General features: G+C 43.9%; 3 protein-coding genes across 3 annotated transcripts; 2 read left to right on the forward strand and 1 right to left on the reverse strand.

The window, feature by feature from the left end:
* Positions 1,343 to 6,136, forward strand: LOC8071947 (prolycopene isomerase, chloroplastic). Its single transcript, XM_002449684.2, has 13 exons — positions 1,343 to 2,021; positions 2,557 to 2,763; positions 3,018 to 3,117; positions 3,316 to 3,398; positions 3,510 to 3,566; positions 3,644 to 3,796; positions 3,871 to 3,949; positions 4,050 to 4,198; positions 4,303 to 4,437; positions 4,525 to 4,638; positions 5,192 to 5,302; positions 5,404 to 5,512; positions 5,688 to 6,136. Exons 1-13 carry the CDS (start codon positions 1,629 to 1,631, stop codon positions 5,759 to 5,761), a joined length of 1,764 nt encoding a protein of 587 aa, XP_002449729.1. The 5' UTR covers positions 1,343 to 1,628; the 3' UTR covers positions 5,762 to 6,136.
* On the reverse strand, positions 6,423 to 8,974 carry LOC8062640 (F-box protein At5g06550). Its single transcript, XM_002450946.2, has 2 exons — positions 7,613 to 8,974; positions 6,423 to 7,074 (listed from the first exon to the last, which is right to left on the reverse strand). Exons 1-2 carry the CDS (start codon positions 8,860 to 8,862, stop codon positions 6,831 to 6,833), a joined length of 1,494 nt encoding a protein of 497 aa, XP_002450991.1. The 5' UTR covers positions 8,863 to 8,974; the 3' UTR covers positions 6,423 to 6,830.
* On the forward strand, positions 16,312 to 17,310 carry LOC8071948 (21 kDa protein). Its single transcript, XM_002449685.2, has one exon. The coding sequence runs from the start codon at positions 16,376 to 16,378 to the stop codon at positions 17,069 to 17,071; it is 696 nt and encodes a 231-aa protein (XP_002449730.1). The 5' UTR covers positions 16,312 to 16,375; the 3' UTR covers positions 17,072 to 17,310.

Here is an 18,833-nt window from a genome sequence, read left to right on the forward strand (position 1 = left end):
TTGTCTGCCATAATTTGGTTGTGCTATATACTCCCTCTATCCTGAAAAATAGTATATTTTAGTTTTTTTAAGACAAATTAAGAGAGAATATAAAAGTCGTATGTACTCTTGCTTTATTTTCTAATCATACGCTATCATTAACTTGATCAATTGTGATTGGCTGACAAATGGAAAGTATTTAATGTAAAATTGAGTTTTATCCTATATAATGCATTATATTTTAAGATAAATATTAAATGCTATAATTAATGAATTATATTACAGGACGGAGAAAATATGTCTTAGCTCCATATTACTTTATTCTAAATGATAAGACATTTTGACTTTTTTAGATACAATATACACTATGTCTACATACATAGTAAAGCAATATATCTATATAAAGAAATATTTTATAGTTTAAAATTGAAGGAGTAAATTAGATAGCGACACTTGTCCGTCTAAATAGGCTCATCTAGCGTTATTTCGTTTTGGCATTGCTTTGTACAAGCCAGAGCCGTAGATGCACAAAAATTGGCTTCACTATTATATCATGAAAATGGTTTTAGTTCCTCCATTATTGCTAGAAACATCCTTTTTCCTTGTTGGTTTAGTGCAGCTATAGTGTATCCGGTAGCTAAAACAGTGAAACCAGCGGCATCAAACAAGCTCTGAAGTCCTACTTCATGAGCACTAAATCATCCCACTAATACATTACCCCTCCATGCAAAGTGTTCACGTCATTATCTACTAAAAAAATGAACTAACACATATCATTTATCTTGCGTCTATGTTATTCACATGAGCAAACCAAATTATTTTCTAACATATATTTAGTTGTCCATGCTAGAATACTAAAAATCATCCACTAACATATATTATGATAGTATAATTTTGCCGGTAATTCCCGCAGCAAGGGGCATTTTCTTAGTTATATATTAAAGAGAAGTTATAGACCAAAATATGTTTTGAAGACTATAGAAAAGTCAAATTACGTTTTATATTCTAAGGTGGAGGGAGTATTAAATAGCTTTGTAGGCACTATAATATTGGTATGTTTGTTATTGCGACATCCTCGTTCCAGAAGTATCACTTGTTCGCTTGAGTTTATCTGCCGAATCTAGCAGCCATTCAACAGTGTCTTTCATAAGCACGACAACGATATATATACAAACATAAACAAATTAGGCACTCTGCCTTTGCTGTCATTTTCCCAAACTTTCCTAGATTTTATTATTTGAATTTTGAAAAGAAACCGGTTTGACGTGGTGCAGCCACAAAGCCCCCTAGGATAATCCGTTGAGACTTGAGAGAATTTTTGCACTATAAAAGTCCAGTGGACTGCCACCGTGGCCCACCACCACCACCAGCCTCCGGCCGGCCCCGTTCCTCATCCTCCACTCCACCGTCCTCCGCTTCGCCACTGGCTTCTAGGCTTCCCCTTCCCCGCCTTCGTCCCCTCCCGCCCGGGAATCCTCCGGCCTCCCTCCCCACCCAGATTCCCTCCACCACCGCCAAAGCCGCCGCCGCACGAGACGACACGACCTCCTCCCACTAAAACCCACACGCCCACGCTCCACTCCACTCGCTTCCACCGCCCGCGCACAATCCAAAACGCAACCGCCCCGTCCACCTTCGCCGCCTCCGCCATGCCGCCGCTCGCCGCGCGCGTCCACGCCCCGATTCTCCTCGCCCCCGTCGCACCTCACCCCGCCACGCGCCTCTGCGCATCAAGCGGGCCCCGCGGCGGCGTCGGCGGGTTCAGGAGGGGCGCGCTGGCCTCGGAGAAGCCGCAGGCGGTGGCGGTCGCGGAGAAAGCCGGCGGCGAGGTTGGTGGAGGAGAGGGCGAGGGCCCGTACGACGCGATTGTGATCGGGTCCGGGATCGGAGGCCTGGTGGCGGCCACGCAGCTCGCGGCCAAGGGCGCGCGGGTGCTGGTCCTCGAGAAGTACCTCATCCCCGGGGGAAGCTCCGGGTACTACCGCCGCGACGGGTTCACCTTCGACGTCGGCTCCTCCGTCATGTTCGGCTTCTCTGACAAGGTGAGTTCGCTAGTGTGGGGGCGTTTTTGGTTCTGCAGCACGTGCGCGTTTCTGGGAAGAGCGAATTCGTGTTCAGTTCAGGTGTGGTGACTGCTGACTGCTGAGGTTGCGATGCTCTAGAGAGCTTGGTGATTGCGATTGGTTTTTTGGCTGCTGCTCAGCTACAAACTGCGATATGTAGTCTGCAGTTTCCTCTGCTCTGCGGCTGCTCTGTGCCATCGGATAAACCTGATGGAAGTGAAGCCCACACTTATATTGCCTTGCGCCTCAAATGTGGTATTATGCAAGTCTAAGTGTCAGAGTGGCGTGCACTGCATGATGCACACTAGCGTGCATTGTTGGTTCAAGTGTCATGCACAGTTATCTCATCAGCGCTTCAGCGAATTGGCATGAGTAGGTGGGCTAATGGCTGCAGATGTGCATGTGTTACTGTCGGATGGTACTCGACTGGTTAGGACAGTAGTGTTGGTCGTATCGCTTCTTATATAACCGCTTATTACAACTTTTAATCAGTAGGACATATGCTTTTATCCAGGGTAACTTGAATTTGATCACACAAGCATTGGAAGCAGTTGGGCGTAAGATGGAAGTTCTACCTGACCCTTCTACAGTCCATTTCCACCTACCTGGTGATCTCTCTGTCCTTGTGCATAGAAAGTATGAAGACTTCATCAACGAACTGATCAGCAAATTCCCTCACGAGAAAGAAGGGATCCTTAAATTCTACGATACGTGCTGGAAGGTACTGTCTTCAGTTTCTTATCTGTATCTCATACTCTTGTGTTGTACTCCATTCCAAATTATAAGACGTTTTGACCTTTCTAGATACACAGCTTTTGCTATGCATTTAGATTACACTATGTCTAGATACATAGTAAAAGGCTAAAAGCAATGTATCCAGAAAAGCAACAATGTCTTATAATTTGGAATGAAGGGAGTAGTTGATAGTGCAATGTTACAAATTACAGTGATTGTCTAACAATCACATTTCAACAGATCTTCAATTCACTAAATTCGTTGGAGCTGAAGTCTCTAGAGGAACCTCTTTATCTTTTTGGGCAATTTTTTCAGAAGCCTCTGGAATGCTTAACTCTAGGTATGTAGACTGCAGCCCTGTATACAAATTGAAAATGTGCTATTTACACTCTATAAAGATTACACAAGGAATTAGCTAATATGAAGCAAATGCATTCTCACAAAAAAATGAAGAATTATTTGTTGTGTGTTGGACATTTTTTTTTCAATAGTACATCATATATTTACAGTAAAAGTCACAGGTCTATCTCCCTTTCAGCTTATTATTTGCCACAGAATGCTGGGGATATTGCTCGCAAGTTCATTAAAGATCAGGAGCTACTCTCCTTCATAGATGCCGAGGTGTGAGAGATTTGTGAGTTGACTCACTTTTCAAGTTTTCCTCTTTGGAGCATGTGACTTCAGTCAATACTAGTTTAGTCGAAGGCTCATGATTATTAATTGTTGTTGTAGTGTTTTATTGTGAGCACAGTCAATGCCTTACAAACACCCATGATAAATGCAAGCATGGTAAGTTCAATCTTAATCTTCTGGATCTTCATTTCAAATTCATTTGGACTTCTGTTATCTCAATGCCAATATAACAGGTCTTGTGCGATAGGCACTTTGGGGGGATTAATTATCCAGTTGGTGGTGTTGGTGGTATTGCAATATCCCTGGCAGATGGCCTTGTTGAAAAGGGCAGTGAAATCCGTTACAAGGCGAATGTAACCAATGTTATTCTTGAAAATGGAAAGGCTGTGAGTTATCTTACTGACTTAAATACCTGGACTTATTGGGTTTTGTATCTTAGCTGATAACTTCTGTACTCCAGGTTGGGGTGAGGTTATCAAATGGGAAGGAGTTCTTTGCTAAAACGGTTATATCAAATGCCACTAGATGGGACACGTTTGGTAATTCAAATATATCTTTGAGGAACTTTCAAAAGAGGAAAAGCTAGCTCTTTGAGTTTCAGTTATTGCAGTTTTTAATTTACTTTTTTTGAATGTACAGGAAAACTCTTGAAAGAAAAAGAACTTCCAGAAGAGGAGAAAAACTTTCAAAAGAATTACGTTAAAGCACCATCATTCCTTTCAATTCATATGGGTGTCAAAGCGTCAGTTCTGCCTGCTGGCACTGACTGCCACCATTTTGTACTTGAGGTATGCATTGTGTTCACTGGGAATGCCATATTGTTGAGAGTTTGACATCAGTGACATTTTCTTGACCTGTTTGAGTCTGTGTTAATTGAGTCTGTAATTGGCAGGATAATTGGAATAATTTGGAAAAGTCTTATGGAAGCATATTTTTAAGTATCCCTACAGTTCTTGATCCATCATTAGCTCCTGAAGGACATCATATACTTCATGTATTTACTACCGCAGGCATAGAAGACTGGGAGGTAAGGACAGTGTTCTAGCTGAAACACAAATTTCATTAATATTGAGATACCATGTATTTTAGCGTTGTTTGTTTTCATCATTGACAGGGTCTTTCTAGGAAGGAGTATGAAGAGAAAAAAGAGGAGGTAGCCAATGAGATTATAAGAAGGCTTGAAAAGAAGTTGTTTCCTGGTCTTCAAGATTCAATAGTCCTCAAAGAGGTACCCTTCTTGTTTTCCATGTGATTCTATTGATACATGTTCCACAGTTTGATTTTTATCAATTCTTATATAAACTTTAAAGTGCCTTCTAGCAACTGTTAAGTAGTTGATGGTGAAAGGAAGATTGTCATATGCTTGAATATGTATATGATTATGGATCAGAAAAGTCCATCCTGTTATATTTGTCAATTTTTGATGACTTTGCTCACAGAAATATCTTTCCAGTATGTGGATATCCCGAGGAGAGTAATGGCCACTGACACAAGTCTCTTGAACAAACTCTTTTAAATGATCCATATCAAGTAATTGTAGTGTGGTTTCCAGACCTTCCTTTAGGGTGCAGCTTCTTTATGGGCAATTGTCAAAGTGAGTTGAGTTGTGAGTTAAAAAATATTGACTTCTATGAATCACATGTCTAGCAACATATAATAACGCAGAAACTTTTGTAGCATAGTCACATGAGCTTTGGTTATATGCAGTAAACTTTAATGGAACTGTTCTGACTTTTGCTACCAGTAACTCTTCTAATGCAAAACTTGTTTTGTTTCATCAGGTAGGCTCACCAAAAACTCACCGAAGATTTCTTGCTCGAAATGATGGTACATATGGACCAATGCCACGGGGTAAACCGAAGGGCTTACTGGCTATGCCTTTCAATACTACTGTGAGTACCAGAAATCATCTTCCTTTGGCTGACTTACGTACCTGATGTCCTCACAATGATATAAAATCTGTTCAACTGAGTCTGGGATTCTCAATTTACAGTCAATAGACGGCCTTTACTGTGTTGGTGATAGCTGTTTTCCCGGGCAAGGTGTCATAGCTGTAGCATTCTCAGGGATCATGTGTGCTCACCGAGTTGCTGCAGATATTGGTAAGTTCAGTTTTTACTGTGTCTGTCCCTGAACAGGGATAGCTTAATGTTTCAGTAAGACAGAATTAATTACATGGTTGATGCTAGGTCTTATAGATTAGAGCTCTTGATGAACAATGCTACGAGAATGGTTTGTAACTCACAATTTCTTTCTACTGCTTTATCCTTCTTCCAGGACTAGAGCAAAAATCTCCGGTTCTAGATGCTGGTCTTCTTGGGCTACTCAGGTGGTTCAGAACACTTGCATAGAATGATATCAGACAAAGTTGAGAATGGAGTTCATCTTCTCTTCAGAAGGTTGATGTTTCACTAAGTTAGGATACTGCACAAGCTGATGATGATCTTGAGGACTGGAGCTGCAGCCTTTGTTATCTATACCATATCAGCAGCAATTTCCCAAAAATCCCAAAAGAAAAAAAAAAAGAAATAGGAATAGGTGTACAAGTTTCAGATTTCAAAATGACAAATTCTATAATTAGGAGGTGTCATGGCCAAACGAACAAGGCGAGCTGTACATTTGGGAGCAATTGTAAATCATGTTACCTAGGACTTTGAAAGTTCTGTTTTGGGACACCCTTCAACTTTCTGAATATACAAAAGCATCAAATGTGGTTTTGCCAGACAGATGCTTCTACCCGACTGATGCGTGCCCAGCAACCAAATTAATCACTTCTGAGTGGCTGGGTTCTGGCTAGGGTGCACTATGATCTATGTCCTTAGTTGGTCTATCAAGGCTGGGCTAGCAGCATGTGATAAACCGATAACACATCTTGAGCACCTGTAGTTAATTGTGCTGGGTTTATGTAGTAATTGGATATACATTTAAGTCAAGAACAAAATGTCAACCAAAATGTCTGAAGCTGCGTGTAGTTGACATGGTACAGTGCGCTTCAGCACTTCAGCACATATAGAAGGCAAATGCAACATTCCCTTTTCCTTTCCTTGAGGAAACCAGTTATCCAATTGCAACTTTGCAAGTTACATGGTATGCCAAACACTGCAATTGTTCTTGGCATGGTATTCTCAATTGTACCAGAATACAAGTTGCACGGCACAGCAATGCAATCGTTCTTGCGGTGAATTGTGTAAAAAATTTGGATGACACTAATGTAGCAGCTCATGGTACAAATTAAATCAGATAATCAGTTAGCTAGATTCCCGGTGAGCACCATGCCAATGGGAGGGCTCATGATCGTTGTCCACCAGGAAGGTACTGCTGACTGCTCAAGGAAAAATGGGCATACAAAATTGCTTAACTGTTACCAAGAAAACCAGATCCACTCAAACATGAAGATCAGAGACCTTGCCGTTGTGAAACTCAGAAGGAGAACTTGAATCCTCCACTCTTGGCATCGGCAGCCGAATCCCAGAATGACGCTTTCTTCTTACGAGCAGCGGCCTTCTGCTGAGCCTCAAGCTCAAGCTGCTTGATCATGCCAGGGTGGGCAGCCTCGATGGCACCACGGAACTTGTCGTGCAGATTCACTCTGTCCGTAGTCCCGGAGACAAGCTCACTTGCGTTGGGCTTCTTGAGGAAATCAAGAACATTCAACAAATTCCTCCTGGATGTTTTGCAGGAAAAGAAACAGGTAACACATCATACATAAGCTAAATATTTTGAGCAAATAGACCAAAATTTCTCGAATAAGTTGCATAGTACTGAAAAACATCCAAGCAATAGTTAAAAATTACTTGAGAATTCTCCGCTATAACCAAGCCAAAATTTAGAGAAAAACTCATATGCACTTCCAAAATAATCAGGATAGACAGCATCAGATGACCAGATAGCATCGAGTTCACAGAACAGATTATACTGCACACCAAGCAGCTAAAGTAAGATAAAATATAACTAACACGAAGCATACATGATCAAACACTGGTGTCGTTTGGATTTGTATCAAGTAATGGAATCCCTTCTAGTTCCGGCTGTTCAAGCATAGTTTGTGAAATGGCATGACAAAAAAGCATTCGAAAGAGCGCAACCATTTGTATACTGGATTAGGAAAGAGGAATTCTTTAAGGTGATTGCTTAAGTGAAAGGCAACATATATGACATGATTGCAGAAAAAGAATGGAAGGGTTTGCACTGTGAAATCTAACCTGCTCACATAATTCTGGGTAATGGCAATTGACTCTTCAAGATTGATGACCAAATGCCACCATCCATTAGGCACGAAAACCACCTCCCCAGCTCGGCACACGCATTCAATAGGCCTCTTCTCCCAGGTCTTACAAGCCCCATAGAAGTTCATGAACCACTCCATGATAGACACAGGGCTGGTGACCTCTGCTCCATCAGCACTTGGGTGGACACCAGGCGGCACAACCTCTGGTGGGAACATCACCCACTTCTTAGCCCCCTTGACGATAGCATTCCATGCCGACGTCGAGTTGGGATCGACATGGAACGATGAGCCCGACCCTGCTGGTCCAATGATAACCCACCTGTAATCCGGCCTCTCCTTCCCAAGAACACTAAACAGGTCCTCTCTGAAGTACTCCGGAACCTCATAGTCCCTCCCCATCTCCGGCACTTTCTCAGCAAACTTCGCATCAAACAGGTACAATGGCCTCTCCTCCTGGACATTGTCAGCATACCGGAAGTACCTATCCAATGGCATGCTCACTGGCCCGACAGCGAAATCCTTGCCCGCCGAGATCTCCAGCAGGTAGTCTCTGCTCCATTTCTGCAACGCTGGCCAGGTATCGATGCACCCTTCCAGCAGCACCGGCCTGTTGGGCTCCTCGACCTCGGCGATGAACTGCTCCACGGACATGCCGCGGCGGCGCTCGATGTTGTCCCGCGCGAGCCACTCGTGCCGCATCTCCATGTTGGCGCAGAGCCAGCTCTGGAAGAGGTAGTCGGAGTAGAATCCCTTGATCTTCAGAGCGCGCGGGGGGATGAGGTAGGCCTGGCCGCCGCGGGAGGCGGCGGCGATGTAGGTGGCGCGCCAGGACCCGGCGAAGTCGAACGCGCCGCCGAGCTCGTCGAGGACGAGCGCCCGCCAGAGCGGGTCGTGGGAGGCGACGACGTAGAGCGCCTTGGACGCGGCCGAGAGCGCCGCGAGGTCGCGCGCGGGGAGGAAGCCCAGGACGTCGAGGAGCAGGTCGTCCGGGAGCGGCCGGAGCGCGCCCAGCCCCGCGTCCCGGAGGTTGCCGCGCGGGGTGGCGGAGAGGAAGAGGTTTCCGAGCGGCTCGACGAGGCATCCGATGTCTCTCGAGGAGGCGGAGCTGGAGCTTCTCAGGTGGAACGAGTTGGGGTCGTTCTCCTTTGGGTGACTGCGTCTGCGGCCGCGCTTGGATTTGCGCTTCCGTTTGAGGGGGAGGAGGGAGTGGAAGGCGCCCGGCATGCTCGGCTCCGGGCGTCGGGGAGCGGCGGCGGCGGCGGCTGGAGAGGAAGGAGGACGAGAGGAGTTTTGGGGGTTTTGGGGAAGACTGGCGAAGCTGGCCTTTCGATCAGAGATGGACGGACGAGGGGAATATGTGTGCGGTAAATAAAAAACTGTCAAATTCCCGAGCGAAAACACTTGTTCGTTTTCCACTGCGGCCTTGTTGCCTTGTTAGTTTACACCGAAATCCAAAAAGTTTTCAAGATTCCTGTCACATCGAATCTTACGGTCCATGCATGAAGCATTAAATATAGATGAAAATAAAAACTAATCACACAGTTTGACTGTAAATCACGAGACGAATCTTTTGACTCTAGTTAGTCTATGATTGGATAATATTTACCACAAACAAACGAAAGTGCTACACAGTTTTCGGAACTAAACAAGGCCCATAACTTTTTCCGAAGTTTTTCTTAAAAAATCTCCCGGAATTGATAGGGTCCTCAAATGGGATAATAAGTTGAGTGAAATGCAGTGCAGCTAAATATTTTTTGAGTCCTTTAATTTTTATTAAGTCTTTCTAAATTACGGTCCAATTATCAACTTCAATTCACACTTCAAATGGACCATTTGAAAAGTTGTTTATGGACCCCACAAAATGAGTATACTAGAGAAATTTGAGGACCCATAAATTTTTGGCCCATTAACTCTTACATTAGGCCCTGTTTAGATCGAAGATAAAAAAATTTTGGGTGTCACATCGAATGTATCGTAGGACTGTCGGGAGAGGTTTTTAGAAACTAATAAAAAGCAAATTACATAGCTTCTCTCGAAACTGCAAGATAAATCTATTAAGCATAATTAATCTATCATTAGCACATGTGGGTTACTGTAGCACTTAAGACTAATCATGGACTAATTAGGTTTAAAAGATTCGTCTCGTGATTTTCAACCAAACTATGTAATTAGTTTATTTTTTTATCTACATTTATTGTTCCATGCATGTGTCCAAAGATTCGATGGGATGGATGAAAATTTTTTTGGTGGGAAACTAAACAGGTCCTAATTTTAACCTCCAAAAATTTTGACCCTAAAGCTGTCTTGAGTGGGTTTCAGGTGTTGCGCAAATCAATGTCGCCAAACGATTAAGCCGGTACAGTACAACTCGTCAACTTGGTCTGGACCAACTCAAACCAAAAATTAGTGAAACCACTACCAACCCTGTGCAAACTAAACCATGGCAGATCAATAATCGTTCAATGGTTTGGGTTACAAAACCAACCAAATCCACTCCATCCAACCCATTAAGGGCTAGGCTGAGTTGCATCTTGTTGATGGCATTCTGGAGCGTGTCAGAGCAATTAGCCCTCTACTTTTAATTTGGATGCTCCCCCTACTTCTTAGGGCTCAACTTTTTTTAGTTCAACTCCAACAGTAGCACCTAAATTTGGACCCCCAAACCTATTCCAGTGAAAATGACAGAAGTGACCTATTCGTCATTGTCTTTTTCTTCTTCTTCCTCCTCTTTCTTCTTCCTCTTTCTTCTTCCTTTGGACAGGGACACAATTAGAGCATCGAGCCGGTTACTGTAGGGTGTCATGCACATGCAAGGGAAAAGAGAGAGAGGGAGAGCGCGCTGGGCTAGGACACGCGATGGAGGATGGGGGCTGTCCTGTTGGGCCAACAGGAATGAGGTCTGGAGGAGAAATATGGGTGCCCAAACAAATATAGGGTCTGGAGTAGGGGGCCCTGCTGAAGTAATGTTTTTAGCCTGAGCACCCATATTTAGCTATTCGGGCTTGAGTAGGGACCCTACTGGAGTTGCTCTTAGTCCAAGCGAATCCATGGACCCCAAACTTTTAACGAAAATTGAAAAAAATATGATGACATCTCTATATCTAAGTTGATATAGATATATGTTACCTTCATTTGCATATGGATCATAAAAGGTACGGTGAAAGTGTATATAAAGTAGAAACCATTGCAGATGCATCACATGGTGCCTTATAGCTCATAGGCATTTATCTGTAGTTGCCACCAAACCAATCACGCCTACTGCTCCACATGTGGAAGATAATATAGACGTGGCTGTTTGTCGTGGCTTCCTCCTTCCATTCGTAGAAGATGCAACGAGCGTGCTGGTTTTAGTTCAGTTTTCAAAATTAACCGATAAAAGAGTTTTGTCTTGTTTTTCCAGGAAAACAAGGTCGTTGATGAGATATCAATATATATGCAGGTGGAAATTCAATCCTCTGGTAATAGTTCAAAAAATGTCTTTGTTTCACTACTAGAAGGGCATTAATATGTGATTTGGTTAATGTGTGATTGTATTGATAATATGCTAGTCTTTGGTGGTCAAAGATTGCATTGATTTGCTTAATATGAGAGAAAATTATCAAGAGGACATTTTGATTAACTTGCCAATTTTAAGTTTTGATGAACTGACTGAATTGTGATTCTTTTGCTACTCTCTTCACTTATATGCTTCTTTAGTTTCTGAACCTATCAATATGTTTGATACAACTCTAACTCTAAATTCCCATGCATCTCTATCTCGCTGCCACCTAGGACTTGCACGTGAGATCTTCATCTCCTCTTTGTATAGATTGGATCATAGCCAGGGCACGGGCACATGGCCGGAGTGCATGAAGCCACCGGAGCATAGCCGGGGACTGACACATGGCCGGAGCGCACAGAGCTCATGGCTGGGGCGCGCATGAAGCCCTTACCAGCGATACATATGGGGGCATATGTCCTTGAGTTTTGCTATGGTACTCCCAAACAATCGTGAGCCATTTGTTCATTTAATTAGATTGGATGGTTAGACTCATGTATTATTTTCTATGAAGTAAGTAATAGGTGAAATATATATTAATTTGATTTTTAGTTTTGTAAACTAAGATAAATAAGGGAAGTTTTAGATATAAAAATCTTTTTCTCTAGATCTAACTAATGCATGTGTGATCAATTAGATGTGGTAGATCTTTTTATTGCAACTTTAGATATAACATGATTTGATTAACATCTGCTTTTTGTATGCATGTTAATATATTCGTTCCAAAGTCACGTGATAGCATTTGTTCCCTCGTCTATTAATTCGTTGTTAAGTCACGTGATAGCTATGCATAGCCTTTGTTGGCAATACACATAGATAACACAAGTAGATAAACAAACTCATAAAAAACATAATCATTAGTAATATTTTAGTAATTCAATATACTAAGCATAAATAAAACTATACATAAACATGGTAAAATATAACTAAAAAGAAAGATGCCGCCGGCGTGCAGCGGTGCACGGCAACAGGGAAGCCCCGCTCACTTCTGTCCCGTGAGGATTTTTTTTCTTTTCCTAGCTTAATTACTAAATAAATAAATAAATAATTTAAAAATTCTAGTTATCTAGATTTGTTTGAAGTATTACCTCCTAATAAGTAAAGGAAGTACCATAACAATATCCTATTCCCTTAGCAATTTTTTTTGTATGCTGGTACACACATGGCCACATGGGGCATATGCCATTGGACGACGACGTCTCCTTCTTGGCTGGGCCGGGGCTAGGGTGGGCCTTGTCTCGGAGGCTGGCGCCATACTGGGCACCTTAGGTATGGACGTGTGGCAGGGGTGCAGGATGGTGCGATGGCAATGGAGGACGCGGGGTGGTGAGAGCGGAGCACGCGGGGGTGACTTTTGGCAATGGAGCACATTTTACTGGGCTGGAATTGTAATCACAAACCTTGAGAAGTAATTTTCACGCTAGCGTCCACGGTAGTTCATCCATCCTTTTCGTTTCCTGAAATTTGGCTTATGCTTCTCCTTTGTCTTTTTTGAAGTGTTGATCCACGCGATCAAGTCCGAGCCGACTTTGCATCCATTTGAAGTACTATTTCTTGTATGCTAGCAAACGCCGTTATTACAAATGGTCATGTTATTCATCGAACACTAGAATCATATAATGACCCATGCAAGGTGCCATTTTCCCAGTAGCCCCCAAAACAGGGCCTCTACTTTTTATTTGGGTGTCCAAAATTTTTGCTTCCACTCCAACAGTACCACCTAAATGAAGGCCCCCAAATTCAAATTGGCAGACAATGACATGTGGGACCCACTCGTCATTGGGTCAAACATTTCGCTACCGCATGGCCACAAGAAGGGGAGGCTCGACGCTCGCGATAACCATGGCTGGGGCTGCTCCCGCTCATCGAGGAGAGGCCACTCTCACCGGAAGGGATGGCGGCGAGGTCCAACGGTGGAGGTCGGAGGTGGAGGGAGGGAGCACGGTAGTGAAAATCAGCGTTGGAGGGAGATGGGCGAAGCTGTGTTTGTTCAGTGTGAGGAGGTAATTGCCACACCACGCAGGATGGGGGCTGGGCTGTTGGGCCAACAGGAATAGGGTCTGCAGGGAAGATTTGGGTGCCCACCCCAAATTGGGGGCTCTAGTAGGGGCCCTGCTGGAGTGCTGTTTTTTGTCTGGGCACCCATATTTAGCTATAGGGGCTCAAGTAGGGGCCCTGCTGGAGTTGCTCTTATGTACCCAAAATATCTCAAATCTCTGCTCTTATGTTCCTATAATATGAAGACATGAAGTCGTTTAGTGCAGTGTAATTAATATTTATTATTTGGTATATGACTCAGTGTAGATCTATGCTAACTTGATAATTGGTTTATTATTATTTGATATGAGCCATATAATCACTGTTATTTATTGTTTTAAAATGCTACTAGAATTCTGGGCCATTTGTTCTCTGAGAACCTAGAGTTGTGATCCATTCATCTAAGAAAGAATCCAAAGCAAAAGACATTGTCCTTAACCTTTGTAAGACTGGACAAAGTGGGATCCCCGCTAGCTAACACACAGGAAACTGAGCCGATTGAGTATTGACACAGAGCAATTCTTTTTTTTTTTTTTTTTTTTTTTGCGAAACAGAGCAATTCTTTTTCAGAGCACATATAGCAGTTTTTTTTTATTTTGTTGGGCACAAGTTTGAACCTTATAAGATTCGAAACTATGAGCAGTTAATACATCGATTAGTTTGAGCCCTGTTGTGAGCACTGGGCAAAAATTATTTACACTGATGTAATCTGCATGTTTATGTTGGCCCATACAAAATATGGCACAATATCTTGCAATTCTTCCTATGTTTCGGGCATCAACTCAGGGACTGGTTGGATTCATTAGCACTAACAATTAGCTAGTTAATAGTTGCTCTTTTTTAGCTAGCTAGGATTTTTTAGCCGGGGACTGTTTTGATCCACCTATCACCTATGGTTGGATAGTGAGTTGAAGGTACACATGAACTATTACCACTTATTAGCAACTCTAAACTTGCTAAATAATTATCAGATTTGTTAGTAGTTCTGTTTGGGTCCACTAGTACTAATTTTAACTGCTAACTTTTAGTATCCAAACATGCCAACGCACATTAGTACGTACAAAATCCCATTCTGTATTTTATGGTCATTTTTTATCTGTGCGATCCTGAAAATGGTACAATACTTGATCGCAGGTCATCATATCTGGCAACCAGCAGTTAATTATGACTAACAAAGGGACAAAAGAATCTTGATTCGTTACTAATACATAGGAGTATTGTCCTGGCTGTCTTCAGATTATTGCTGGTTTTCTATACGTTGCCACTTGCCAGCTTGTTTATAGTTATAAAACTTCGCGACAGTATGTCATCAGTATGGCGTGCACAATATCTTAATGGTCATGATTAAGCTCATGTATGGTCTTTATACTCTAAAAATGTCTCAGCTGTCTCTTTCTTGGAAAAAAAGAGAGTGTCAATCATCCATGGGTAGTGATCTAAAAATGTTTTTTTTCTTACTTTATTTATCCTTTTGAGAGAGGAATACGGCATCATAGAGGCAATCTCTAATCAGTGGCTCCATTAGCAGGGGAGCTTCACAGCTTGTAGCTCAAATGGTTCTCACAGTTGGTGTGCAACATGCATGTTCAGCAGTGAAATCTTATAAGTTAGAACATGATACTCGAATACATAGCAGTCGTCGGATCTAGCTAGACACATACTTCCACCGTGCAAAGAATAACATAGAAGATTGTATAGAACTTTAGATGATCCCCTTGAAGAAGCAACTACGCTGAGAGAAAAAGATTTTAACGAAACCTGATGCAAATTCTTTTTTTTTAAGTACAATTAACTGTCCATCTCTTATTGTTAAACTGAAATGCATAACAAGATTTATCTTAAACTAAGCATCATCACTAACTCAACTTACTTCAAACAAACTGAAGATAGTATAACAAGATTTATCTTAACCTAAGCATCATCACTAACTCAACTTACTTCAAACAGTAGATCTTAGGTACTAACCGGTTCAGATGCCATCTACGTCTACTTAATGTAGAAGTTGACATATATAGATGAAGCAAATCCTTAGTTTTCACCAAATTAGGGCTTGATCCTCCTGGTTGGTCAAGAACATAAAATAGATATATTTAGGAGCACCTAGGCATGGATATGTACACAAGAACATAAAGTAGATTCAGATGTGTATTTTATCATATATTATTGTCGTTGGCATTGGTAAAATAGCCCATATATACATATAAATCTTGGCTTCGCCTCTGCTTTTTTTGTTGATAAGAAAGATGTAAGGCGAGCCATATGCTCTCACGAGTCTTGCGTCACGAGCTCGGACTCAAGTGGCTGACGAGGACACATAACAAGTGTTGCATCCCCAACAAAAGTTTTGTACCTCCAAATTGTAACTGACGCAATGTATTAAGAAGTGTGCAAACATACTTCTCAATGTGACATATCTCAATGTAGATTCACATTGAAACGTGTGTTTGCACACTTCTCAATGTGAATCCAATGATGGAGAAAGTGAGAGCACATGTCCTCAAGGGCACATTTAACTTTATCGAAAAGCGGAGTGAGACAAATGGATGGATACAAAAATGCTTGACTATGAGGGGTGAGATGGAGAGACAAAAAAAAAGAGAAATACATCACTTTTTATTTTTATAAAGTATCTAGATATAGGAAGGCGGTTTTTTTGCCTTTAAGGGCACATGCCCTCACTCTCTCATCCATTGGATTCGCTTTGAGAAGTGTGCAAACACACATCTCAAAGCAGTTTCGCATTGAGATGTGTGTTTGCACACTTCTCAAAGCGAATCTAATGGGTGGAAGAGTGAGGGCACATGCTCTTAAGGGCAAATTAAACTTTACCATAGATTCTTGCCTTTCTCAGTGTTACTGTTTCCACCCAAGTTATAAAATTGTGAATAAATTTTCAAAAAAAAAATGTGAATAGAGAGGTACAGTAGAGGCTGCCTTCTCCCCTACATTTTTTTAATTCCCACGAGGATAAAATGGTGGATAATTGCTATTCCAGACATCGTGGTTGCCAGATAAGTATGCCAAGCAGCTACCATAATAAGCTCTTATAAAATCTTTTATTTAAGTTCCAAAAGCCGCCTCATTTCATGGCACAAGTCATCAACTCCAAGTCTGAGATTCTCCCACTGCACACTGATCAGCTGACAGCAAACGACTCCACCCATGGCGGCGCCGCAGCCTCGAGCCCTCACTACCCACCACCACCACCTTCTCCTCCTCCTCCTCATCGTCGTCTTCACCATGGCTAGTGCGCACACGACAGCGGCACCCGCACCGAGGGCGGCGGCGGCGGCGGCCGAGAGTCCATCGCCAGCGGCGATGTCCTTCCTCCGTGCCCGCTGCGCCACCACGCTGTACCCGGCGCTCTGCTACGACTCCCTCCTCCCGTACGCCTCCGAGGTCCAGGACAACCCCGCCCGTCTCGCGCGCGTCGCCGCCGACGTCGCGGCGGCGCGCCTCCGCGCCCTCTCTGCCCGCGTCAAGGACATCCTCCGGCACGTCGGCGGCGATCCAGCAGAGGGAGCCGCCGCGCTGCGCGACTGCGCGAGCACGGTCTCCGCCGCGGCGAGCCTGGCGAGGCAGTCGTCGGCCGAGCTCACCAAGCTGGAGCCGGACGCCGGTCGCGTCGTCACGACTTCGGCAGGCGACGGGATGAGCAGCAGCAGGCAGGCCAGGTGGGAGGTGTCCAACGCCAAGACGTGGCTCAGCGCCGCGATGGCCAACGAGGGGACGTGCGCCGACGGGCTGGTGGAAGCTGGCGCCGCGGCAGCCGCGGGGAAGGAGGTCACCGCCGGCGTGGCGGCCGTGAAGCAGTACACCAGCAACGCCCTCGCGCTTGTCAATGGCATTCCACTGTGAAAGTGTGCAGTGAATTAGCGTGGACCAATTACTACTTACTAGTGCCTGTGATAGTGTTTAATATTATGAACTTGTCAAGCTGTACAGTGGCCAGTGGGGAACGTGGAGTGGATTGAAAATTTCGAAAAAAAGTCAAAAATTATTGCCTAGTTGTACTGTACAGAGGGAAGGTGGAGTTGATCAGAATTTTTAAAGAACCGTAAAAAAAGTTCTTGCTTAATAATTACACGTTTCCTGTATCTCTTGTTTGTGATTGAGGCAGCGGTTGGAGAAGACGACCCGAGAAAGAAGACAAATAGGCGTGGGGTTAGCTACCAAGCTTATTATGTAAAACACGCTAAAGAATTCTAGTCTAGTGTAATAACATTTAAATAAGAGATGTACTTCAGTCTTCTTCATGCTAAAATATATCTGGGGTTACAAAAAAATCCTTCATCACGGGTACTCTTTTGGTTGGGCTCCAACGCAATCCAAGGACGTTAAACAACACAGTAAATCGATTAATGTTGTCCCAAAAAAAACTGCAAATTTTGTTGTGAAAACTGCCCGAGAAATTAAAAAAGAAACCGATACCGAATTCAGTGTAGACATGCACGCATGATTTACAGTTTCCAACGGAATCGAGTACGAAACGGCGTGTAAGACCCTGTAACTCACACATGCATGGGTTTCTTCTTGTAAGATGTAAAATGTTTGTTTGATGCTGTGTTGTAGATTTGGGAATGCAGCAGCCACCCTCTTGTCCAACGGTAGTTTTGTCTCGTAACGCAGAGATCGATCGCAGAGCTCACCTGAGCTCCTAAAAAGTAGGAAAAGGGCCATATAGGTGTTATACAGAGTGTCAGACCCCCGCTCGCTGCGGCAAGGATCCGGCGAACTCTCCTACTTAACGGGGAAGAGAGGAAGAGGGAGTCCGCCGCCGGCAACCAGCCGCACGGGGATGAGTGCTTAGGGTTTAGAGTTTGGGTACAATGTATTTTGTTACAGAAATACCCTCCCTTCTTACTACTTATACTCCTGTCCTTCACAACTTGTTGAGCAGGACTTGCAGCTCCATTCCGGTCCAGAAACCTTAGCGCTTGGGCGTTTGGGCCGGCTTCCCCTTCTGGGCCTTGCAGGGCTCCCAGGATGGGGGATGCTGACAACCCCCCTGTGGGGGTATAAACCCCTATACCCTTACGGCTAGACTTGGGCCAGGAGGCTTGGCCCATTACGAGACGAGTTCAAGGCTTGATCCGACAACCTGGAGTTTCGTGCAAGAAAACAAGATGTGGAGATCGAGCAGGATTCTAGTCGGTTAGAATAGGAATTGATATCGAATTATCTATGGCAATCGTAACCGACTAGGATTAGTTTCCAGATCTGTAACCCTGCCCTCCAGACTATATAAGGAGGGGCAAGGGACCCCCCTAGGACGGATCATCATATCATATTCTCTCAACACAAATCAATACAACCAGACGCAGGACGTAGGTATTACGCCAACTCGGCGGCCGAACCTGGATAAAAAGCTTGTCCGTGTCTTGCGTCACCATCTAGTTCGTAGTTTGCGCACCGTCTACCGATAAACTACTACCGTGGGTATACCCCAAGGTAGACTGCCGACCAGCTTTCGTCGACAGTGGCGCGCCAGGTAGGGGGTGTGCGTGCAACTTTCCCGGCGAACAAGATGGTCACGATCCCAGCTTCCGCGACCGTGCCCGAAGGCCTCACGTTCACCGTCGGCCAGGTTACGTGGACGACGTGCAGTGGCGACTTCGCG

The sequence above is a fragment of the Sorghum bicolor genome, chromosome 5, assembly GCF_000003195.3.
Source record: "Sorghum bicolor cultivar BTx623 chromosome 5, Sorghum_bicolor_NCBIv3, whole genome shotgun sequence".
Classification (NCBI taxonomy): Eukaryota; Viridiplantae; Streptophyta; class Magnoliopsida; order Poales; family Poaceae; genus Sorghum; species Sorghum bicolor.